Here is a 27,107-nt window from a genome sequence, read left to right as displayed (position 1 = left end):
AAGAAAGTTACTTGTGTAAGCAATCTATATCTGTGATTTATATACCTTGTTATTTCTGATAATTGTTTTGGTGTTTGGATTTTTCTTTCTGTTATTTTATTCTAAATTATTTATATTTTTTAATTTTATTTTATCAAATTTATTTTGTCTGTAGAAAATCAAGCCAGTGGTTCAGTCAAAGTAACCTTCAACACTACGCGATTGTATCATAAACAAGCCCTTGATGGAAAACTATTTGGGCAGTATGATAAACAAACAATAAATATATACCGCACGTGAGGTCAGTGGAAACATTAGTTATTCACAGTATGTCCATGTGTCATAAGCAGAGGCAACGCTGTTGACATTCCTCAAGTACATTATTTATACACTTTACATTGTTCGAGTTAAATGTATTTCGCTTCGGTCATCTTCACTTCGGTCATTATTCGGTATTAGAAGTGATGATATCATCCCGTACTATTATGACGTCATATATATTTGTGACGTAATTTTTCCTGCTAGAAGGGAATTCCCCTAACAGGTGCTTGAAGAGTGGAAGGATAGATATTGTATACTAACCTGTCGAAAATAGATTAGTCCTGTTTTTTCATCTGTTGAGCTATGAAGCTCCCCAGCTGAATGGTGGCTAAAGAGCAACATTATTATTTACACCAGTGACTATTTTCCGTGTTTTACGGTATGACTCACCGTAGCAGTTACCTCCCTTGTCTGTCATGGCGCACTGAGCATCAAAATACTTCCTGCAGTAAACATCGGCGTGCCGACGAATATAGATGCTGTGATCGGCATCGCGAAAACAATCAACGATCGTTGCACCTCGACATTTAACATTGCGCCGTTTCATTAAGGTAGGTGTGATCCACAGGAAAATTAGTAAACGATTACGTTGTCTGCTCACACATTCGGTCCTCAGCTGGAGCGATTTGTTTATTCAATTCTTTCACGATAGACTGACTTTGGCGAGCATGCACGCGTTTATAGGACAAAATTAACCAGGTATAATGGTGTTGAACCGTTACCCCGCTATTGTGTATCAGGTGATACTCACTGTTCTACACATGCACTCTGCTTTATGTTGCAATATCAATAAAACAATTTAAAATAATCACGAATACATATTTAGACCTAGAACGCATATTACGTTTCTCACAGTGCATTATTTTCTCTCAGATTTGTTTGAAATTACAAGAAGAACATGGTATTATTTTACAGACGCTTACCGTGGATTTATTTCTTTTAAGTGCCCTGTGTGAGTGTGAAATTTCTCTTAAACTTATGACTCGTTTAAATTGAATTTTAATTCACAAGAATATACGTCTAAAAATAATTGTACCGAAGGAGTAATTTTTTAATGAGGATGTTTTGATTATCGTGGTCAATCATGATAATAATTTTTCGTGGTATCTCAGATGATTTTTCAACATACATATTTTAATTTTACACTATGTAGTATTTTTTAAGGAATTTGATCCATGCATGTTTTATATTTTCTTTGAGGTTCTACATTTGATGGGTCATTGTTACGTGATGCAAGAGTAAAACTAGAATAGGTTGAAATGGGACTAAATTATATCATTGTAAAGTTCAGAATTTCAGATTGAAGCATAATTTTGGGCTCTGTGTAAATGTGCAGACCGTACATAGTTTTGTGTTATATATATCTTCTATCAAATATAGATACATGTATTTCATTCAGAGCATTTGTTATCAAGTACACAAGCAGATACAGTTTAAAGATGAAATTATCTTGTCAAAGGACAATATTTATATCAACATATTATTTAAAGGATAAAGTTATGGATGTAATGATCAAAATGGAACTGGAATATTGACTGTAAAGAACATTGCCACATTGTAAGAATAGTCTCTTATCTTCAGATAGCCCACTGTTAGACCCATGAACTCCTTTTCAACTTATCTTTTACATAATTTTTGTTATGAAGTCGTATATTAAAAGTTGAAGAGAACAGACCTACCGTAATAAAAACGAGTTTAATATGAAATGTGTTTCTGTCATGTTGTCAAATGGAAATTTGATTCATGTGTTTTGTGTTGCAGATAGATGATATCTGGCAATTGACAAGCCCTGTCACGTGACTGTCATCGCAGTGTCGTCACAGTATGTGACCATGCCCTATGTAGACAAGTACGGCAGAACATGTGGTTTTCTCAATATTGAGGAGATTGAAAATAGTGGCAGTTTTATACGGAGATACTTCCTACTGGATCAAAACAATGAGCGCCTGCTGTACTATATGGACAACCCCAATGTAAGTAGCTGATAGCCATCAGTGAGATAGTAGCTTCAATAGTTGATTATATATTGGAGTTGATGATAAAGATATTATCATTACTAGCAGCACTGTTCAATTTTAAGGCAGTTGTTGAAGGAGAGATGCTGATAAGTGAGTGAGTTTAGTTTTACGCTGCTTTTAGCAATTTACCAGCAATATCATTGCAGTGGACACCAGAAATGGGCTTCATACATTGTACCCTGGCGGGAATCAAACCCGAGTCTTCAGTATCATAAACAAACACTTTAACTACTATGCTGCTTCACCACACCACGATAATGAGCCCAATCTGAATATTGTCAAATATTGAAGGCAGTGGTGAAAGACTTGTTACAAATGTCGTGTAACATAGTTTAATAGTTGATAACAAGGTCAAGTACAATGTGTCATTAGGGATCATGCATCATTGATCAATACAGAATAATTGTTACAAATTTTGTGTGACATATTATCAGTACTATTTGGCCATTATCTATATGTCACTCATGAGAAAACTTCAGTTTTATTATTTGTCTACTAAGTCTATGATCACAAATCATACAGACCTTCGGAGCCAGAAAGAGCTTGTCTACATGCTGCTTCCAAACATCTTCAATCCTATCAAGTTTGAGTCATATCATACACAGTGCACTTTGTTTTTCTGAAACATTGTGAATTAATCTAGCAGATAACAAAAGTGCAAAAGACAGTGTTTCTGTTAAAAATAACACTCCTTAAAATGTCAAGACCTCTACTAGACTGGACTTTTGCGCCATAGAATGTAATTTCCCTTTGAACTGTTGACATGGTTAAAGGTCTAAATGATGAGATGGGCCCTGAAAATATGCAAGATGAAACTATGGTAACATGAGATTTTATTATCTTGTTTATTACTGTTTATTAAAATATTATTAATACCTTTTATAACAGAACTTCTTGTTAGTGTCAAAGGCCTTTCCATGTCCTTTTTGGTCAAATTTGCTTAATTGGACACATTGGCCATGGATGATGTTTCTGCTATCGACATTGTTTCTCATTCAGGAAATTCTGACATCTTGTCCAGAAACTGTTGATTGATTGAAAGATTATTTACTGAAAAAAACATTAGGCTTATAGAAGTGAAAATCTGTAAGCGTGAAGCAGATACCATATATGATTTTTACTTTCTCATTGGAATCTGGACTGAAAAGCAATATGGCCACAGTGACAGCCATCTTGGCAATATGTCAAAAAATAAGGTTGCTATGCTATAGTTAGTAAAAAAGTTTTTAATTTCAGAAATCTGTCTGATTGAAACTTCCTGTAAATTTGAAATGCATTAAAAGATTAATTATTTTAAATACCAAAATATTTAAAATCTGTTAGGTGTTTAACTTGTGGCAGGGTTGAAATATTATGTGGGTGCCAAAGTAATCAGCTTTGATGAATTTTAAGGATGGTATGAGTGTAATGAACATCTGCTTGGAATTAAACAGTATTCAACAATATTTAAGATACAAGCTCATCAGGTTGATTTTAAAAACCATAACTGATTATTGCTGATTACATACCTGAACGTATTGATTGATACTACTAATTGAAAAGAAAGTTGAAGGTACAGGAAGTTATTTAGAATGAATGCTTTGTTTGGTCTTTGTTCAAGAGGAATGAAGGGAAACAAGGAAATGCTTTCAATTCTGAGACCTACTTATGTGACAAAATACGTAGAATTTCCTAACCCACCTGTAGGAAATAGTTATAGTAGATTGTTTAGGTAGTTTCATTTTTAACATTGATCTGAATAATTATCTGATTATAGGTGAGTTTAAAAAGTAAACATTTATAGTACATTGCAAATATTAAGAAATGATTTACTTGCTAGAGATGATACATCTATTCCCTTTTGCCCAGCTATTCAGAATTTTGTATTTCGTGTTTATTATTATTATCCTTTTTCGTTGATGTATTAATCATGATGATAATGATACTTCACCTGGGCCCAGATTTTCGAAGCTCTCTTAGCACTAAGATTGTCGTAAGTGCCATACATTAACATTAGCTTACGACTATCTTAGCGCTAAGAGAGCTTCGAAAATATACTCCCTGGGTGATAAATGATGTAGAATCTTTTGTGCAGGCAAAGTGAAATTACTCCATACATATCTCCATATATGGTCATAATTTCTTAATTCATATGTATTTTTCATTTTGATTATTTTAAAGGGGATGTTTAATTTTAATAAACATGTTTATCTCTTTTTATTAAATATTGAAGTTGGATGATAAACAGTGAGTGAGTGAGTTACGTTTACACCCCTTTTAGGAATATTCCAGCAATATCATTGCAGGCGATACCAGAAATGGACATGGATGATGAAACAACTTACCATTTTTACTAACACTGGTCCTGTTGAAGGCAGTTGGTCATAGGGGCAGGGTGTCAATCTTAAGATGATTGACACAGAAATTAGACAAAAGCAGTCACTTGTATAACTATAATGAAATTAAGCACTAAGCTGTTGAGGAATTCCCTGTCATATTGCACTGCAAAACCTTTTTGGAGTCGGAGCCAAATTTAATTTGTTTTTGGTCTTGACATTTACAAGCATGTCCGTTGGATAATTGTGGGTTTATATTTAGTCCAAAATGTTATACCATGTATTTAAATTCACTTTGAACTTTTAAATTCACTGAACTATTGTTTTTGGCTGGGTCAGGCTTGTTCTAAGTCATGGACGGTGGGGTAGCCCAGTGGTTAAAGCATTGGCTCGTCACGCCGAAGACCCGGGTTCAAATCCCCACATGGGTACAATGTGTGAAGCCCATTTCTGATGTCCCCTGCCGTGATGTTGCTGGAATATTGCTAAGAGCGGCGTAAAACCAAACTCAGTCAGTCAGTCAGTGAAGTCATGATATAGAATTAATATTTTGTTGTCTTAAAAATTAAGAGCACAGGTTTATGGGACATGTTTAACTTTGAATTGAGGGGGTGTTTTTCTGAGTTACCTTAAACACTGGCATGCAAAACCCTGAAGATCCAGGCAAGAATTGGTCTTCAGCAACCCATGCTTGTCGTAGGGGCGATTATGGGATCGGTGGTCAGGCTCGCTGACTTGGTTGACATGTCATTGTATCCTAATTGCGTAGATATTGATGCTCATGCAGTTGATCACTAGATTGTTTGGTCTGGACTCAATTGTTTACAGACTGCCACCATATAGCTGGAATATTGCTGGGTGCGCCATTAAACAAACATACAACGAAACAAACTAGTATACTTGAAAGCATACAAGGAAAAGCAAAGTGTAGCAGTGAGGTAACCTTTAATCCTTGCCCCAAACCAATCCCGATCACCAGGGCAACCACCGTTATTCCACAGTACACGCTTTGTGATGACTCATTGATGTGGCAATTACGTTTCATGGCAGAACCATAAATAAACTATAATTGTTAATGTAAGTTAGTGTTTCAAACAGCAGAATATATGTCAGTGTGTCAGACTATAAAATGTCAAATGTGATAGTGTTTCTCTCAGTCAGGGAGTATCCAGCGTTTCACATACAGTTTCATGATGGCTGGTACAATGCAGGGGGGTGTCGCTTTACAGAAATGTTTTGTGTGGTTTCTTGGTGTTTTTCGGTCATGTTGGTAGGATTACCGTTAACTAAGAAATAGATCTGGTTCAGATTACAGATTTATTCAAACAGAATCAATGTGTGTGTGCCAAGCTTAATCGCAAGTTTGTGTGTGAAATGTGTTTCATAGCAAAATAATTCAATTCTGCCTGAATAATGCAATTATTATATCCCTTCTGTGTGTAACAGCATGTGTCCTTGATCATGTTGATAGTAATAAATTCAGTACCAAATATGGATTGGTAATCGGAACTCAATGTTTTCACATTTGAACCCCAACTTTCAGTTCATGGGAAATATTTCTTACACATATCAAATCAGATAAAAATCTTTCTTGCGTAGGACTCTTTGTGGCTGTGTACACTTAGCGTACTGAGGTAGTTGCCAAGGTCAAGGTTGTATTTATCTGCATGGTGGTGAACACAATCCCTGTATAGTTGCTGGAGTCATCTTTATGATCAGTAGCCATGGTAACATGACACCATGCATTGGCTGAAAACCTTGTGGCTTTACACATGACCTGTGTATTGCCTTAGAAATTCAATGCCTACATGTTGGACACAGTCTTCAGGCTGCTTTCAATGTTGAAATTCAGTCTCCAGGCCATATTCAATGCCTACATCTTAAATACAGTCTTCAGGCTGCCTTCCATGCCTGCATGATGAATACAGTCTTAAGGATGCATTAAATGCCTACATCTTGGAATAAAATCTTTATTCCACTTTCAATGCCTACATGATGAATACAGTCTTCAGGCTGCATCCAATGCCTACATCTTCAACAAAGTCTTCAGGCTGCATCCAATGCCTACATCTTGGAATAAAATCTTTATTCCCCATTCAATGCACACATCTGGATTTCAGTCTTCAGGGCATATTCAGTGCTTGCATCTTTAATACAATCTTTAGTACATGTAATTCTTTTCTTTGAACTAATTCCCAGAAATTGACAGGTATGAACTAGAGTGGGTGTGGTCACTTCTTTCCAACTGACCAGAGGCTGTCATTATTAGCAGATTAGGGTCAACCCAGGCTCAGGTATTTACGCTCTGTAATCCATGTTATCTGTGATAACATGTACGTAACTATGGCTTACAGGTTGTAAGTCCAGGTAAGGCTGTTGCAGTATGCTTGGGGCTGTTTGTCACGGTTTGTGTACCAACATGCTCTCGCAACACCTTGTACAACATCTGTTACTGATAGAAGGTAATGGCTGTTGTGACCTTGATCGTGCTGATGGACAAGTTCTTTAGGGACTTATTTTAATTAAATTATGATACTTTTTTATGCCATTTCCATTCCAACTTCATTATGTTCCTCTGAGGGGATTTAGTGTGTTTGTAGTGCCTGTAGTCTCTCATACAGATCCCTTGATTAAAGAAGAGTGATTGAGTTGGGCTTTACGCCGCTTTTAGCAGCAATATCACAGTGGGGACACCAGAAATGGGCTTCGCATATTGTACCCTTGTGGGGAATCAAACCTGGGTCTTAGGCATGGCGAGCGTACACTTTAACCACAAGGCTACCCGACTGCCTAGGGGAAACAAACTGGATTGGCCAGTGAAACTTGATGACGAGGTTGATGCATGTTGTTGTACCTCAGTTCAATGAAACAGATACAACACACTTGCTATGGATGTGCAACTAAATCTTTATTATTTACACACGATGTTTCTGGGCTAATACTTGCCCCTTCATCAGGTGAATGACAGTGAATAGTTACCGAGGTATATATAGTATCTAGAGGTGTGCCGATACAGAAATTTCACGATACGATACGTCTTGCGATATCTTGGAACGATACGATTCGATTCGATGCATGTCACGATATGCTATCTTTAGTTATTTTCTTTCAAAATGTATATTTTGGTAGCAAGTAACAGTGTAAATTTTGACATAACCGCCAATTTCTGGTGAAAATTAATAATTTTAAGGTCAACGATACATATCACGATATGAAAAAAAGTATCGATATATTTATAGTCGGATAAAGTATCGCGATTATCGATACTACGAAATATCGTCACAGCTCTAATAGTATGTACAGGAAGCCACAGAGTTGTTATTACAACAGATTGGTGAGGGGATTAAGCTAAATACATACTGTTTGTACTACATGTTTACATAGAGTGAATGACCACAGATGGAAGTCAGTAACGGATATACAGTGATAGAGATTAGGTGATTGGGATGTACAATAAAAGAAATTAGGCGATGGGATGTACAGCATGTTTTGGTAAACACCATTGTTGGAGGGAAATTAGTATATATATCGTTTGTAAAACAACACTCTAGCTTCCTGTACATACTATATATACCTCTGTAACTATTCACTGTCATTCACCTGATGAAGGGGCAAGTATTAGCCCTGAAACATCGTGTGTAAATAATAAAGAAGTTGCACATCCATACCAAGTGTGTTGTATTACCCTACCAACTTCTAAATGCCTATCAAACATCTGATGAAACAGATGCTCATGATGTCGATCACTTGACTATCCTGTCTGATTATTGACAGACTACTATCTTAAACCTGGAATACTTCAGGTTAAAAACGATCCCTGACTCCAAAGTAGGGAGGTGGGGTAGCACAGTTTTTAAAGTGTTTTCTCATCATGCCAAAGATCTGAGTTTGATTTCCCATATGGATAGAATGTGTGAAGCTCATTTCTGATATCTCCTCATGATATTGGTGGAATATTGCTAAAAGAGGTGTAAAATGACACTCACTCACTGAATCTGAAGTTTCACAATATTTACCTTTCTTTGGCACGTCAAGATTTCTTCAGTTGCTGAATATGAGTCAGTAAGTTTTAAGATCTGAACATACCATATTCACTTCTCCTCTACCAGACTGAGGGTGGTGGGGTAGCCTAGTGGTTAAAGTGTTCGCTTATCACGCTGAAGACCCAGGTTCGATTGCCTGTATTTGTACAATGAGTGAAGCCCATTTCTGGTGTCCCCCACTGTGATATTGCTGGAATATTGCTAAATGCATCATAAAACCTCACTCACTCACTCACTCACTCACTCACTCACTCACTCACTCACTCACTCACTCACTCACTCACTCACTCACTCACTCACTCACTCACTCACTCACTCACTCACTCACTCACTCACTCACTCACTCACTCACTCACTCTACAAAACTGAAGCTAGTCTTGTGAAAGTCACATGCTCACAGTCTTACCCGATCATCCCCGATAACATTCCGTATTTGTTTCATTAATCTGTTAAATATCATCCTGAAAAACAGCATCTCGGCAACTTTATTTGCAAAAAAATTGGAGACATACATGCACTCATCTACTATTGACAGTGCATGGGAGTGCAACTGTTTGCTGACTGTTATCTTCATGTGTATCATTGATGTTATATTGAACATGTTGAAGTATACGTCATGTTTGTTCCTGTTTAAGGAAGCACATGGAAAACGATGGTGAAACAGTACCGGCTGTTCAAATCAAATTATTTTCATAATTAAAGATAACAAGAAGCACGTTCTTTAGCCTGATACACCAACAATTCATTTAAAAATATGTTACTTTAAAAAATATAAAGACACTCAACCTGAGTCAGTGAAATTATATCGACTACCCAAACAAAAATGAAATGCTCAATGAGAAGGTTTACATGCTGGGGAATATTAAGTGACTCTAGGTCTGAACCATCATTATTAATAGCACAGCTTGAATTGTCGCTTTTGAACAACACTACTTTCACCAAGTATGTCTAGTGCATTGTTTACTTCAGTCTACCCTCAGAAGGTCCGGGTTGGAATTGATCTTCAGTAACCCATGCTTGTCGAAAGAGGCGACTAACGGGATTGGGTGGTCAGGCTCGCTGAGTTGCTTGACACATGTCATTGGGTTCCCAATTGCGCATATCAGTGCTCGTGCTGTTGATCACTGAATTGTCTGGTCCAGACTCGATTATTTACAGACCGCCGCCATATAGCTGGAATATTGCTGAGTGTGGCGTAAAACTAAACTCACTCACTCAGACACAGTTACCTACCCTGGACATTGAAATCAAGTATGTCACTAGGTGGCAGTGTTGTTTTTTGTAATATTCTGTTTACAGACCCTCTGACCCATATTTCGCGAATATGGAATAACTGAGAATTGTGTGTGTGGTTACTTTTGTCACCAAGTCTGTCAATTTATTACACATAAGTAAATAGTTCTAAAAGTGGCAAGGCATTTTCTATCCCACTGTCTACTATATAGTGACAAGATCAAGTAAAAATTGTTTTGCAGTTCTATATTTTTTTCACGACCACTAACTGTGTAAACTGAATCTATAAACTGGGTAACCTGGAAGAAAAATCAGACTCAATGTTGTCTAAGTTCTCTAATATATATATATATATATATGATAATATATATATATATATATAATAACATAAATGGAAAAATAAAAACAAAAACAAAAACAAAAAACAAAAACCAGACAACATTAATTTATATTCAAAACATGTTATCTTGCAGAGTTTATCATTTATTGTATAAATCTTGTTATGTTAGATAAGAAGTATGGCGGAAAATGATTGATACTTGTATGTTTGTTTATAGAACCTGCCTGCAACATGGAGGAACTCTGTGGGGGAAATATTCCTACAATACGTGTCCAAGGTAGGTGTTACATGTATTCATTTTTGTTGTGAGTAGGTGTTAAATATATGACTGTATGTGTGCGTATCAAATATATTAGTGTTTGTGTGCATATCAGGGCCCTGTTTCACAAGTCTATCATAGCGCTATGACTCTCGTAACTCCTATACTGTAACATAGACTTACTACAGTCGTAGCGCTACGATAGCTTTAAGAAATGGGGCCCTGATGAACAGGATGACATGACTCTTAGTCAGGCTTCAGATGCCTGGCTGTGTTGGGTCAGGACAGAGGTACTAGTTGCCAGTACCTATTTTATAGCTATCTAATACGTCAACATCCTAATATGGTCGGGGCGTTGGGTAGCCTAGTGGTTAAAGCGTTGGCTCATCAGGCCGAAGATCCGGGTTCGATTCCCCACATGGGCACAATGTGTGAAGCCTATTTCTGGTGTCCCCGACAGTGATATTGCTGGAATATTGCTAAAAGCGGCGTAAAACTAAACTCAGTCAGTCCTAATATGGTCACTTAGAGCTAACCTGTGTTGGGGAGTCTAAACCATACTGCCTAACATTTTCATTTTCTAACTATTTACTTGAAACAATGAAATAATTACTATTCGTTGATGCTATAAAATGGGGTGTGCCCACAATACCCTAAAATAAATGAAATGACCAGACAGAGGGGAGTACGTAATCTTGTTAATCCTAACTGAACTGGCACTAATCTTGTTGACACATTTACTGGATGATTTATGGTATTACAAAATATACGCTTATACTACAATATATACGCTTATACTGGGCTAAATCTTAATGAGCCTAGATCGAGGTATCTGCATAATGTTATTCTAATATAGGTGATGACATTTTTGCCTTATAAAACAAATCAAGGCAAAGAAGTAATCAATGGAGACATAGCTTTAATGTATTACTGAAGGGCGGTGAGGTAGCCTAGTGGTTAAAGCGTTGGCTCGTCACGCCGAAGACCCCGGGTTCGATTCCCCACATGGGCACAATGTGTTAAGCCCATTTCTGGTGTCCCCCGCCGTGATGTTGCTGGAATATTGCTAAAAGCGGCGTAAAACTAAACTCAGTCAGTCAGTCAGTCTTACTGAAAGTGTGCCTAAGGGATGGGTCATTGTTACCTTATGCTTTGAGTCATCAAGAAACGTCTTTTAAACTATGTAGACATAATTTATACCTTTTTGAGTACCGTATATGACCGCTTATAAGACGACCCCATGGATAAGACGACCCCCAAACTTGACCCTTAAAATCAGTGTCAAAATGGTATGTTTCGTGCATAAGTCGATCAAAAGTTAATCCCTGCAAATAATACAGTGCCCAGCAAAAACAACTTTGAACTTAAAAGGTAAATAATCTTGTCTAGTGATGTTTAATTGCAAATTTGACGTCTCTACTGACAAAGTCATCTTCTGTTGTTTGTTCAGGCGAAGTGATACGATGTTGTTTTCTTACCCCTGGAAAAAGTTTACCGAAAGCGTAACCCATGGATAAGATGACCATATGGTCCTCAAAATTCGGCTTATAGATGGTAGTTTGTCTGTGAGATGAGTATTTATTGCCATTGACTGGTGTGTCTTTCTCTAAGCTGTTACTGATCATGGTGAAACTAACATTTCCTAATACCTGAATCCTAATTTATCGCTTTTTTGTGGTAATAATAAATAATGAATTTTTGTATAAATTATTTCACCACAATATTCCTGTCTACAGTTGGATATGTGCCAATATAAACTTCAAAGCCAGGTGAACTATTTTTGGACTGAAAAACCTTCGGCTATCTTCTGTTTGCCTTTCAAAGCATTAATTCCCTTTCTGTAAAATCTATTATACTGCAACACCCAGGAAGTATATTTAGTGGCTACTGTAGTCTCCTTCAGAGCTGAGAACTGAACAGTCTGTAATGTTTACTAGACGTTCAATAACGGTTCATACTGTTTATATTACAACAGTTTGTTATTCTCTATACTGTTTGTCAAACCCAGTGTTGTATTCTCGTGAACAAGGTGTATTCACTTCCTGCTGTGTTAACGTGATGCTTCAAATCATCCAGGAAGATTATCAAACTACATACATGTATTACAATCACCTCATTGTCTAGCATTCCCCGACCGCATCATACCAAAAGACGTTAAAATGTGGTACTTGTTGGTCCCTGCCTGGCGCTCGGTATTAATGGGTACAACAAGGACTGGTCGGCTCGGAGTCAGTATAATGTGTCTGAGTTGGGTATTCATGCTTCACTGCGGCATGGTATCTCAGTGGGCTAGCACTATAAAACCAGCTTCAGTCTGGGCTAGTACAAGCAGCCGCACTTACACATACACACTCATGCACGTCGTCATATGAGCGAAATATTCTCAAGCATGACGTTAAACCCAATTTCACCTCACATCACATTGTCTAGCATAAGTCCCGGAAAAAGTTTTGTGTAAGGTGAATATAAATCTGTTTTGTCGCTTTGTTGTTTAACACTGCACTCAGCTGTATTCCAGCTATATGTTGGTGGTCTGTAAGTAATCGAGTCTGGACCAGACAATCCAGTGATGAACATCATGAGCATCGAAAAACGGAACTGGGACATGACATCATGTGTCAACCAAGTCAGCGAGCCTAACCACCCGGTCCTGTTAGTTGCCTCTTACGACATGTATGGGTTGCTGAAGATCAATTCTAACCCAGCATAAAACTATACTCACTCACTCAGTCAAGAGCTGGAAATGTCCTTTTTTTTCAATTATCTATCCCCAACTTACTGACAATGGTTGTGAATCAAGGAAATAATATAAATCTAGCCAAAGGATCTTTTATCTGGTATAGGGGGAGGTGATGGAATGTCGGCCATGTTGAGTGGTGGTCTTTGTGATCTCAACCACAGGAAGTTGTGGTGGAGCATTTGTCTGACTCAGAAACCAGATAAGTCCACCATTATCAGGGATGTCCCTACAGTGTTATGTCAGACAGGATCTAGAATAGGAACTTTCAGCAGGAAATGATGATGTTTCAGCTCTACCATGTCGTCATCTTTCTACCTGTTTGCATTTTACATGGAACATTACAATACAGACCCTACGTTTCGGGTTTGAAGTAGTCTTCAGCAACCCATGCTTGTCGTAAGAGGTGACTAACGGGATCGGGTGGTCAGGCTCGCCGACTTGGCTGACACATGTCATCTCATCCCAATTTTGTAGATCGATGCTCATGATGTTGATCACTGGATTGCCTGGTCCAGACTCGATTGTTTACAGACCACCGCCATATGGCAGGAATATTGCTGAGTGCGGCTTAAAACTAAACTCTCTCACTCACTTGTTGTCTTGTGTTTGTGTGTTGTCTATCGCCACATTGAATATTCCGACTGTATGATGGTAAATAATCCAGTCTGGACCAGATAATCGTTTGATTGGTATGATCAGCATTGACCTACACAATTGGGATATGAACACATGCATCAAACTTCAAACAGTTCAGGTCAAACACCCAATCCTGTTTGATGTTGTCTTTTATGTCTTACATTTGTGGAAAGAGGTGTTTAATTGGATTTCAGTGTGTGGCATGTTAGATCCCAAGAATAGGTTTCTAGTCTATCTCACAGTTCCTGAACTACATTATTTTCGCTTCTGCCTGTCCCTTTCTGCAATCCTAAGGCCCTAAACGAAGCAAGTCAAGATTTCCACAGTTTCTGAATCATCCTTCTTACTGGGGCTCCTTTTCAATAATTATTGGAAATGAATTATTTGTTTCTATCAAACATATATATTCAAAGACGAAGCAATCCCAGCAACTAGATTTGCACAAATCTTTAAGGTAATAATGAATAGTTTAAATGATAATTTCTAAAACAAAACAAATAATAACAGACAGATGTCCTTAGTCCCCTTATCTTGACTTGTGCTTTTAAAGGATAGAATTGCTATATGTACATCCATGGGCTTAAGCCTTCAGTACAGCCTTGGAGCAAGGCTAGCCAACCTATGATGGTCATAAGAGGTGCCTGCACTCTATGAAGGTTCATTCTCCAGTGAACACTGACAAATAGAAAGGAGATCTTTATCACTTCATGTACCACATTGTACCACAAAGTATGTAAACACAGTTTCTTTTATTAAGTATAGCTTCTGGTTTACACTTTCTACAACACCAAGCAGCTGTATCGACAGATATAATAGTTTCTCTGAAGGAGAGGTGACAATAGTTGTAGTCTGTCAGTCATGGTGGGTTCATTCACATCGAGTGTGAGACGTCAAAATGGCCGTCTTGATCAATCTGATGGTATTTGTTGAATCTGGTGATTACAAGTATTAATCATCATTTATCAACTGGATGATCATATTTGTGATTATATTGACAAGGCAATTAGATACTGAGGTATATTCAAGGATTGCTGTAGACTTTCTCTGTCAGTAATAGACGTGGATGATATGTGGTTGTGTATTTCTATGTTTAGTTGACTAGAATGGGAAGAGGATATTTATGATTGGGCATGCACTCAAACTCTCTGCCATTTCCAAACGAATGCTGAGGGAGTTTATGCCCATCAAGGCAAGTTTCCACCAATATCATGATGGGGGACACAAAAATTGGCTTCAGTTGTTGAACCTGGGTACGGAATCAAACCCAGGCCTTTGGCCTGACGAGCCAATGCTTTAACCTCTGAGCTACCCCACCTTCCACTGAATGTTTAAGATTAGTTTAGTTTTACAATGCTTTTAGCAATATTCCAGCAATATCACGGCGGGGGACACCATAAATGGGGTTCACACATTGTACCCATGTGGGGAATCGAACCTGGGCCTTCAGCGTGACGAGAGACCGATCTAAGCACTAGGCTACCCCACTGTCCCTTACGATTAGAGAGTCAAAAACAACACTTAAGTATATTTGTGGATGGGAATACAGAGGTCTTTCTTGGGGATGTAACTTGAATGTCTTTGATATATATGTATATAGTGTAAACTTCACATTAAATAACCATTATATGTATATAGTGTAAACTTCACATTAAATAACCATTTCATGATAGTATAGCAATTATCAGATTTTCTCTTCTTGGTGACAAACATGATGTATGACTTGGTTGATGCACTACTGTTAACATGACAAAAGTACCATCTGTTCTTTGAATAACGGTTAACCTGTTACCGGTACTGTCCTATCATCAAGGGTGGAAATAACCCATTGCCCGACGCCCAAGTCCAGTGTTTTTTTCTGTCGGGCAAGCAAATTTGTATTTCACACTGTACCGATGTCCAGTTGATATTCCAATGTTAATTATGTTGTTTATTTTAAAAATCAACAAGAAAACGGCCGGTATAGTGGAAAAATTATCAGGGCAAGTGATTTTACATGTGCCACTGTACCGGAGTACACTAGCAACTTTAAAATTATTTCCACCCCTGATCATGAACAATATAGAACCTTTAGGTTACTTAACAAAGTTCTGTTTCTTCTGTAAATGTACGTGATGAAGTATTATATACAAATGTTTAATGATATTTCAAAAAACATATTTACTACAGCTATTTATGTGACCAGTGTATTATGATTAAAAAAATAGTTAATATCTGACTTAGTGATTTAAAAATCTAACAATGCTTTATACAGAAAATTATCTTAAATACAAAATACAAATTGATTGTGATGTGTCTTAACATGAGAGAACCAGTGAATGAGAATAGATTTGGCGTGTTATATCAGTGTGTTTTTCACGATGTAGGTTTCATTTATACCCCTTGGAAGGGCAGTAAACATGGTTGCTGGATATAGCCAATAACCTATAGGTCAGCCAGCAAAACAAATGTCACTTCCCTGTCCAGTCAATGTGGTGGTGTAGTGTTACCTGCTGTCCACTACTGTAAACACGCCGCGCTGACCTGTCGATGACCCTATGGCAAGCCGACCCTGAAACATCAATACAGCTCAGAGCGGCAGTTCTTGTGCAACACACTGTTTCTGTAACTGTTGTTTGAGTGAAACGACAATGTTGTTCCTGATCTGCCTTCTGCTTCATGGACCTTCACAGCTAATCTTGTGCAACACACTGTTTCTGTAACTGTTGTTACAGTGAAACAACAATGTTGTTCCTGATCTGCTTCCTGCTTTATGGATCTTCAGTTATTTTATTCATGTTTGAAGATCATTTCATATTTGTTGTTTCATCTCAGTTCAAGGACTTAGACACTTAAACAGTGAAGACATTTCTTTTAAATACTGTAAACGTACTTAGTAGTAGTAACACATTTTTTTTTCATTTAAATCTTTCTTCCTCTGTTGGGGTGGTGGGCTAGCCGAATGGTTAAAGCGTTCACTCATCAAGCTGAACACCTGGGTTCGTTTCCTCACATGGGTACAACGTGTGAAGCCCATTTCTGGTGTCCCCAGCCATGATATTGCTGGAATATTGCTAAAAGTGGCGTAGAACTAAACTCACTTAATCTTCCTCTGTTGTGAAATCAAGGAAACCAACCACATCCAGTGTGATCTAGATTTGTCTAGGGATTTAGTGAGAAATGATAGTAAAACTAGACATTCCACAGTGACAGTGTAGCACTTCTGTATTCACAGGTAAATGAACACATGATATCTTGTGATTATATATTTATTGTATGATATATATTCCAATATACAAACACATGATGACCATAAATTGAGAGATGGTATTCTATTTATTACACAAATAAAATCAAAAGTCTCCAGAGAATTTTGGATCTTAAAAGATCATATTAGTATCGAATATTTGCCTGTAATGAACATTTTGTTGCGATATGATACTTACTTTTATCGTATATTGTTGTGATCTGATACTTTAAGTATGAGGTTTACCTCGCTGAGGGACTTGACCAGATGATATTGATATGGCCATAAATCAGGTTGTCAAATTTGTCTGGTTGCAAGATGAGGTAAATATTTTATTTCATAAGAGCAGACAAATGTTATTCTTATTGTATATCTTTTTACTGATTGAATGAAAATCATAGTCATTGAGGCATACTGAAATCTGGCTCTGTCTTCAAATTGTTAAAGGTTATTTCTCTCAGATGGAATCACAGTTTTATCATTGCAGATAAATATTGTATTAAATCGATAACTTCACGATAAATGTACATATCTATGTCAATACAGAAGGGTTACTAAGATGGCATCCTTTGTTGAAAGTAATGTATCTCTGAACAGCAAAAGTGAGTGAGTGAGTGAGTTTGGTTTTACGCCGTTTTAGCAATATTCCAGTAAGATCACAGCAGGTGACACCAGAAATGGGCTTCACACATTGTACCCATGTGGGGAATGGAACCGGGGTCTTCAGCGTGACTAGCCAACGCTTTAACCACTAGGCTACCCCACCGCCCCTGCACAGCAAAAACACTCGTGAGATGAGATGTTGGGTTTGTTGGTTGGTTGGTTAGCTGTTTAACGCAGCTCTGAGTAATATTCCAACTAAATGGCAGTGTTCTGCAAATAATCAAGTTTGGACCAGACAATCCAGTGATCAACATCATGAACATCAATCCATGCAATTGGGATATGATGACATGTGTCAGCCAAGTCACCAAGCCTGACCACCCGATCCTGTTAGTCGCCTCTGATGACAAATCTTGGTTGCTGAAGATCAATTCTAACTTGGATCTTCACGGGTGTATGAGATGAAATATGGTTTAGCCCCTATTGCACTTAAATTAGTTAAATTGGAATAACATGCTTTTGTGTGTGTGTCTGCTTGTACTCTTAGGAACTAATGTTAGTTAGACCCAAGTGTAGGTTGTTGGTTGGTAGGTTGGTTGTTTGGTTGGCTGGTTGTTTATTGCTGCACTCAGCAATATTCCAGCTATATGGTCTGTAAATAATCGAGCCTGGACCAGACAATCCAGTGATGAACATCATGAGCATCGAAAAACATGTGTCCACCAAGCCAGCGAGCCTGACCACCCGATCCCATTAGTCGCCTCTTATGACAAGCATGGGTTACTGAAGGTTCATTCTAACCCATACCTTCACGGGTTGCTAACTAAGATAGGCAGTTTAACATAAATATGCCACCTTTACATATTATATACAGATTAGTCCATGTTCTATCCCCAGTGAACCAGGCAGGGTAATGATAAGTAGCATCTGTTAACAGCTTTAGTATGACTTGGCTGAGGACTGAACCACCAGCCTCCAGCTCTCCGGGCAGACGCTCTATCCACTACACCATCAGGCTGACTGCTAGTCTGACTCCCAGAATTAAACTAATTAACAAAAGAAATGAATGAAACACAAGTCTACAAAGTCTCAGACCTGCCATACAGACCCTGAAACAAATATATCAGTTAAAGCCCATGCAAGTCTAGAATATGTGGCAAGTCTAGATTACCAGAGTGTCAGGAACAATTTCTCAAAATGAAGAAAGTCTTTGGGCTCCTTTTCATTTATATACTACTCACACTTTGCTAAGGATCACAAAAATTCCAAACTTTACTTAAACATAGATTTATAATTTGAAATTGTATCCATTTAAAACAGGATAAATAATGATATGGTATCCCCCCTTTAGGCAAACAGCCACTTTAATCTAACCATATGCACTTGATACATGAGTAACCATAAAATGGTTTTCATGGCAACAATCAACCATTTTGGAAATCATGGAATGAGTCATTGATAAGTACACAACACCTCTGAATAGCAGGTATGGGATCCACAAGATGCAGTGACATACTGAAACCTAGGATCCATGCTTACAATAAGCTTAGATAGTTAAACCAAATTAGACCCCACATCATAGTTTTCTGTTGAATCAATGATTTGATCCTTAGCAAAGTGTGAATAGTATATTTTATGATTATAATTTAAGAACCATATTTTCTGTAAAATAGATGTTAGTGTACCTCAGTTTGAGAAGCATCATTCTAAGTTCAAATTGGATTATATTTTTCATTTAATAGATATTTGATTTTATATAAGGTAACTGTGTTTCTGAGAAAATACGCATCTAGCCGTCTTCACACTCAATTGTAGGTAAGGAGCCCCTTTAACAGTTTCTGTTAACACTGCACATGCTGTCTGAATAGTACACCTTTAAGACAATCCTGCAAGCCATCCGACAGGCCCAGGTGGAGCATCTGCTTCAGTCTCTACAGGTTGTGTTTTCAATTTAGTTCGCCCCGTCTCAAAATCTGTTGCTAATGTTCATTTTCTAGTTCCTGTATTCCCACTAGGGGGCGCTGTGTTCTCAGGTGACCCACACAATGATGATGAACCGCGTGATATCCTCATCCAGAATTGTGGTGAAAAACGATTGATGTTTTTTATGCTAGTTTCGTGTTTCAAATACAAATTATCATTTTAAACTATGTGTTTATTGCTTTCCATTTGGATGAAATTCAGCTGGCAGAAACAAAAAGGCGTAAATGGAAACTATGTCAGTTTATTTTATCATCTGCAGGACAAAAATTCTTAAGTTTCAAGCAGTCCATCAGGAAAACAGTGAGGCATGAAAGCAATATATTTCTGACATAAGCTCGGCAACCACTACTGTATATCTTCTGCTGTCGGAATCGCATACGGCCAAAAATAGGTGAATTATTAGATTGTCTTTCATACAGGCTTTGATACCAAACATTCCCCTATCATCATTGTATTTTCCCTCAGGACCCACAGACGAAAAGGTCATCTTTTTTGAGAGTATGTATGGTCCTTCCGAAAGTCCTGATTCATGAATAACATGGTCAGTTAATAACGTACAATGACCACAACCATCTTTTAAAAAATGCAGAAGATAAGAAATAAATGAAATGTCACTTGCTTCGTGTGATGATCACTGCATTGTCTGGTCCAGACTTGATTATTTACAGACCACTTATATAGCTGGAATATTGCTGAGTGTGGCAAAAAACAACAAACCAACCAAAATCATGTGATGAAACATTTAATTTACCGTGGCCCAAACCAAACTTCATTTTTAATGTTTCTGTAAAAATATGTCACATACAGTTAAGAATTTTCCATTGAAGGCATTGATAAATACAAACTGCCATTTGTCACTTTTCTAAACTACTTATGTAGATTATCCCTGGAAAGTTTAATTCCTGTGTGAGTATGCGTGTGTTTAACTGTAGCAAATTTTTATAATTTCTTACACAAAACATCACTATAATCATGATTATGAAAATTAATAAATCAAATCAGATGAAACTGCAACAATGTTGTTCAGACAAGGAAAGACAATTCTTTCATCATTGTCTCGATTATCTTGTAATGGCTACCCACGTAACTGGTGATGTAACCCTAAAACATATATTTATTTTTACAAAATATTTTTCCTGAAATTATATAATGTTTCCATCAGGTTTAGCTCACTTTCAAAACTAATATCAAAACTAGATTTCTTTGATGAGTCCAAAAGATAAAGATTGCCTTTATAAAAAAAATTGGGGTCCCATGTTTTCAATTTTCTGACAACAAACATTCTTTTCATCTTTAACTGCCTTTGCTTTTGAAGGTGAATGGTATCACCTTTAAGTTTTCAGTCAGAGACAATTAGTTCTTCTGTTATGTAGCAAGCCACAGGAATTCCTTTGGTAGTTGTTGAGATATGAGAAGGGTGCTTTACACTGTAGCTTGTGTCCACTGCCGAGCTGACTCTTGATTGCAGGTGAGAGAGAACATCTGTCACCTGTCAATCATTTCACCAGCTGCTAATTGCATTTTCACCTGGACTGAAAGGTTTATGTGTTTTTGGTACATCTGTCCATAAAAGTACTTGGTAACTGTTAAATGATGTAAATGTGTTTGTGTGCAGTGATGAAAGTTCTAATATTCCCAAGATGAGGGTTTGTCTTTGAATAAGATTTTTCATTATATCCTGATTTAGAGAATGTCATGTGAATTTCTTTGGTCAAATAATTTCATTGTTAGTCATGTTGGCTAACTTTCATAATGTTTATGAGTGTATATAAGGACTGGAAAGAATCCACTGTGAAGTGAATTTGATACATATCATGAATATAGATAGTGAATATAATATTTCTTTACAAATACAAAAAGTTAGCATCATACTCTATATGCACATGATGTTCAGTGAAACAATAAAAAAATGTTTTTGACATGTTTTTACCATGCTGACAATGTTAACTTTGTTACAACATTGACCAGTGACCATTGTTGACCATTGTTGACCATTGTCCTGCCTGGCCTGGATATATTCCATATTTTTACTGCGTTGGTAAATAATGGAGGAATTCACTTATAAAACATTCCTTTCAGAAATATTTGTGAATAATCATTTCTATTGATTGCGAATAATAAATTCCACGAAGGTATATGGTTCGATTCACCGAATACACACATGAATTGTGACAGCGCTACTGTATATTATAAAACTTATTATCTTACGTCAGATCATATATATACAAGGCATTTTCTAAACTAAGAGGATTTTCTTTTTACAAACATTGTTATCTAACTTCATTTGAAAAATAACATGAAAGTCTTTGAGTCGATCCGTGAAATACATTAATGTTATCTTCTTCTATGACCCTTGTAATCGGGGTGATATTTCCTTACGTTTGAAATAATAAAAATAAGACAGATATATCTGAGTCTTTTAACAGTAGACCTTTGTGTATTTCGTGATCTTAAGGAAACATATATGAGACATTATGATAGACAAACCACCAATCTGCCCTCCCCAGATGGCACAAATGTATATAGACTACAGGCAGCTGCCAATCAAGTCGTCAATATGCCAGGTTGATGGACACGTTACAGGATATGATCACGTGTTGTGACATAAGCTCCCCTGGGGGTGGGGTATCATGTTTATGATGGGTGAACCATTTACAGCGCCCTCTACATAGATGGGTTCCGTTTGTGGTCCGGAACGTGATGTCCTGTGTTAAAAAATGCTGCTGTTTATTTGTGCAAATGGGATGAATTGACTTAGGAAATGTAGAAAACGTATATGGGTCACAATGTGATGCTTGCTCTCTGTTCAACAGCTGTGTTGAAGGAGGAAGCTGTGGTCTACGATGTTGGTTGTATTTTTATGATGCAAGAAGTTCTTACAAGAAGATGTGTATAAGAGATAAGGCTTTTTTCCTTTTGTCGCTCTTTCAACATATACAATAGTTTTCTCGGAAAGGTGGAGATGAACAAGTACTTCTTTCCTGCAGGACATCCTGAGTCACCAGTTGGATTTTTTATTCTTTTTTGGGGTTTAATTTATAGATTTTGTTTTGTAATAAAACCATTTGGTTACTATGGGAATAATCTTGAAAATTGAGTTTTATGGGACAGTGGTAAGAAAAGGAAACGATTTTGTATCTGGAAGTATAGATGTGAGTCTGTCGCTATTATCCATCTGAGGTGGTTCCTCAAGGTTATTCTGGTATTGCTGGAGGTCATTGTTTAATAACTACCCCTCACTGTCGACACTGCATTGTCATGTACGTCACTGCAAGAGTGATTCCCTCTGAAACGTAGCAAGTATTGGTGGCACAGTCTTCTTGTCACTGTGTTGCAAGATTCTAGAAATGTGTTTTGTTCTTTACAGACAGTCAGACAGACAAGTTTATTCAGTAAAAGGCCACAGGCCCATCATACAGTCATTTGCATATGATGTAGATAGTTTAGCGCACAGGCTGTGTAAGAGGAACATTTCTAAAGCACTGAAGTACATAATACTGACATCTCTTATGATACAGTCATTATGTGTTTTGTTCTTTACATTATGTATTTATATTTTAAAAACAAAGCGATGTTGAAAATAATTTTTCTGGTAAAATTGTTATTAATGTGTTTCTCCATTTTGTCATTGTTGAGTCACCCCCAAAACTATTTCAAGGCCTTATTTTGAGGAGGAGGTGGAGACTCAGACAAAACAAAGTTCGTTGTATTTTTCCAATGCAAATTTGTCACAGAAAAGGGTATCTGTTTGAAAGAGAAGATAAAGAACCCATGCATTCTGTGAACTGGACTGATTAAAATAGCATTTTTTATTTTATTTTTTGTCTTAATGAATTGGCAGAGTCTTGGTCTTTTGGAGGTCTGGGGTCCTCTACTTTCAGTTTATACAATGAATCAAATTAGCATGGTTCTAAATAAAAGAATATATGTGTTTTTAATTGTTGTATAAAATAGTGTTGGGAATTGGTTATAATACTCATAATTGATGATTTGTTCATTACAACCGATCAATCATCAAAAATAATTGGTTAGCATCATTTATCAAATTTTCCTGGATATGTTGTTAATGCACCAAAAATATAGAAAAAAATATGTAGATCTTTCAGGGTTTTCTTTACAAATTGCACAAAATGCATTTACAAATGTCATATCTTTAAAGGATGACTAGTATGTTAGGAACATGAATTTCCTGGAGTCTTTAAGATAAATTCAATCATCACAAAGAACGAGCTTGTAGTGCTTATGAAATGTAACGAAAACCAACCTAGTGCAAAATGTTGTTAATGCAAACAAGTGTTCCAAAATTGGATTTGTTCGATTATGAGAAAACATGATCGATTGCTTGATTGTTTAGTCATTGCGACCAATCTTCGATTATTTCAACTAATCGAACCACCACTAGTATAGAAGATGTTACAGAAACAGTAGCAGGAAACAGATTATATTCAGTTTCCTGTTTTTGTCACTGTAGCCATTATTTGTATTATCACTGTTGATTTCTACTTTCATATACACTATGTGATATATGTGTCTATTCTTATAGAATACATTATGAAATGATGGACATATTTATTGTATCAAATTGTGTTATATATTGATGTATGTGTCTATAATAGAATACGGGGCAGTGGGGTAGCTTAGTTGTTAAAGCATTCGCTCGTCACACCGAAGACCTGGGTTTGATTCCCCACATGGGTACAATGAGTGAAGCCCTTTTCTGGTGTCCCCCGCAGTGATATTGCAGGAATATTGCTAAAAGCTGCATAAAACTAAACTCACGCACTCACTTTTCCTTACACAATTGTGTATACTTCACCCTAGCGATGTGTGACAGAACGCACGTTAAAAGGTTCATATTGCCCTGAGGAAGATTGTAAGAGTCTGACAGCCAGTCATGTGTGGGTAGCCATCGTGTTAATCTATCTGAGGAGCAAGGGCATACAGTGGCATTATGGGTACTTGAGCGTAGCATGACCTTGAATTCTTGCCAGCAGCAGATGGTTGGAGAACAATCAAATTTGAAATGATTTCCTCCTGAATGTATTTACCATAATGGATGTGACTTGTGCCCGGAGCACTGAGTCAGTCTCTGCATTAAGTCAGTTTATTATAAGCAAGACATGTTTTTGGATAGTTTTGTAAAAGTCTTTGTACAAGGATTATGCCGCTTTTAGCAATATTCCAGCAATGTCACGGCGGGGGGACACCGGAAATGGGCTTCACACATTGTACCCATTAGGGGAATTGAACCCGGGTCCTCAGACAATCAGACGGTTTAACCACTAGGCTACCCCACGGCCCCTTATACAAGGAGAAGCTGTGATACTTGAGTAGTGGAGTAAAAGTGATTGTTGTTAGATGCTAATTGCAAGCATTACATCATAGACTATCTCCAAAATTGTTGTAAAAGCCTGTATGAAGCCAGTCAGATTACATGTTCAAAAGTGTGAAGCTCCGGGTTAGAATTGGTCTTCAGTAACCAATACTTGTCGTAAGAGGCGACTAATGGGACCGGGTGGTCAGGCTCGCTGACTTGGTTGATACATGTCATCGTATCAAGATTCTGCAGATCGATGCTCATAATTTTGATCACTGTATTGTCTGGTCCAGGGCTCAGTATGTACAGACTGCTTATATAGCTGGAATATTGCTGAGTGTGGCATTTAACAACAACTAACAAACCAACCTGTAGAGGTAGATCCAAGTGTGACCACTTGATCCTGACTGTTGTCTTGTACAACCAGCATAGGTTCCAGGAGACGATTCTAACCCAGAATTCCCTTCAGGCAACTGAGCAATTACCTCTTAAACAATATCGCTAAGATAAACAGATGTATCATTAATCTTAATTATTGAAATATTTGTAAATACCACATCATAAAGTTAAGATAACACAAAGATACAAGATTGATCTTATGTTTTTACAAGCTACAAATCAGAATATACTACTTTCCTTGATACTGATAACACACCTGAGATGCAAGGGCTTATCTGTAACCGGCTATAATGTCGGTAGTTATCAGTTTGTGATACTCTACCTACACCACGAGGGCTATGATAGCCTGTAGGTTGTAGCTATGTGGTAGAGTTGTGGAATGTGTGGATGCAGTCCTGGTTGATGTAGGTAATACTTACCTGTCCACAACTCCATAGTTTGTGTATATATTCAATGGGACTATTTTGAGATTGTTTTCAAATTGCTGTTGACACATTCCTGTCTGCTGTCTATTATTTTCATTCCTTCCTTTCTTTGTGTTGTAACTGTGCATACCTGTTATGAAATTGTATATTTCTTTCATTACTAGATGGTCATGAAGCTTATGTTGTTTGTTGTTTGGAGAATAGTTTCAGTCTGTGGTGTTTAACTGTTGTACTGATGGTGGCACATTGCAACTACAGATGACCAAACACAGATTTGTCCACACAGCGGTCAATGTTTGACCTTTCTCTGTAAATTGCAGCAAAGATTTCAAAGTTGGTATAAATACCCCCATGCATGTTATACTGGGTGCTAAAAGAAACTGTACATATGATGATATATATCATTATGCATTATTTGGCACTACAATAAACTCGCAGCAAAGATTTCAAAGTTGGTATAAATACCCCCATGCATGTTATACTGGGTGCTAAAAGAAACTGTACATATGATAATATACATCATTATATATATATGATAATATCATTTGCATATGTATATTTTTGTGTGATGAGGAAATGCAAAGGACTACCCCACTAACTAGAAATTATGGAATAAAACAGATGCTGTTCTGTAAAGTCAGATCAGGAGATAAAACTGATATGAAATAAAAGTCATAGGCACTCACTCACTCACTCACTCTCTCACTCTCTCTCACTCACTCACTCACTCACTCACTCCACTCACTCACTCACTCACCCACCCACCCACCCACTCACTCACCCACTCACTCACTCCTCACTCACTCCTCACACACACTCACCCACCCACCCACCCACCCACCAACCAACCAATCTATCTTTATGAGAATAATTATATTTGACCACAAACATTTTCTATGTTACAGAATGCTCACTCACTCACTCACTCACTCACTCACTCTATCACTTTATCACTCACTTACTCTATCACTCACTCACTCACTCACTCACTCACTCACTCACTCACTCACTTATGAGTGTATCTGTAGTACACACAACCTTCATCTACAACCCGGAGAATGAAGTACATGTCGTCACTGTCTTATCATTCTTGTCGTTGCATATAAAGCCAAGTACTTTTCCTGATAGTTAGACAGACAATTACACACAGGAACTCAGGTCACTTTCCTCATGAACAGGATTCTATAACATGCCCCGTCATCCCGACTGAGTAACAGGGAACACAAATATTGTTGTTGAGAAAGGCTATGGACATCAAAGGCTGAGAGGCTCG

The 27,107-nt window shown here is 37.4% G+C and overlaps 1 protein-coding gene across 1 annotated transcript in view; it reads left to right on the top strand.

Moving 5' to 3' along the window:
* The first annotated feature begins 708 nt into the window (after positions 1-708).
* The window catches only part of LOC124267284 (pleckstrin homology domain-containing family A member 1-like), an 81,866-nt gene continuing 55,467 nt past the window's right edge, over positions 709-27,107 (top strand). The window contains 3 exon segments of the mRNA XM_046702200.1: positions 709-851; positions 2,062-2,273; positions 10,467-10,526. Coding sequence (XP_046558156.1) covers positions 2,133-2,273; positions 10,467-10,526 — 201 coding nt within the window. The 5' untranslated portion in view covers positions 709-851; positions 2,062-2,132.

Source organism: Haliotis rubra, unplaced genomic scaffold (genome assembly GCF_003918875.1).
Source record: "Haliotis rubra isolate DU_JTF1 unplaced genomic scaffold, ASM391887v1 Scf130, whole genome shotgun sequence".
Taxonomy (NCBI): domain Eukaryota; kingdom Metazoa; phylum Mollusca; class Gastropoda; order Lepetellida; family Haliotidae; genus Haliotis; species Haliotis rubra.
The sequence above is the reverse complement of the archived record's forward strand: the minus strand, read 5'-3'. Positions and strand labels throughout refer to the sequence as shown.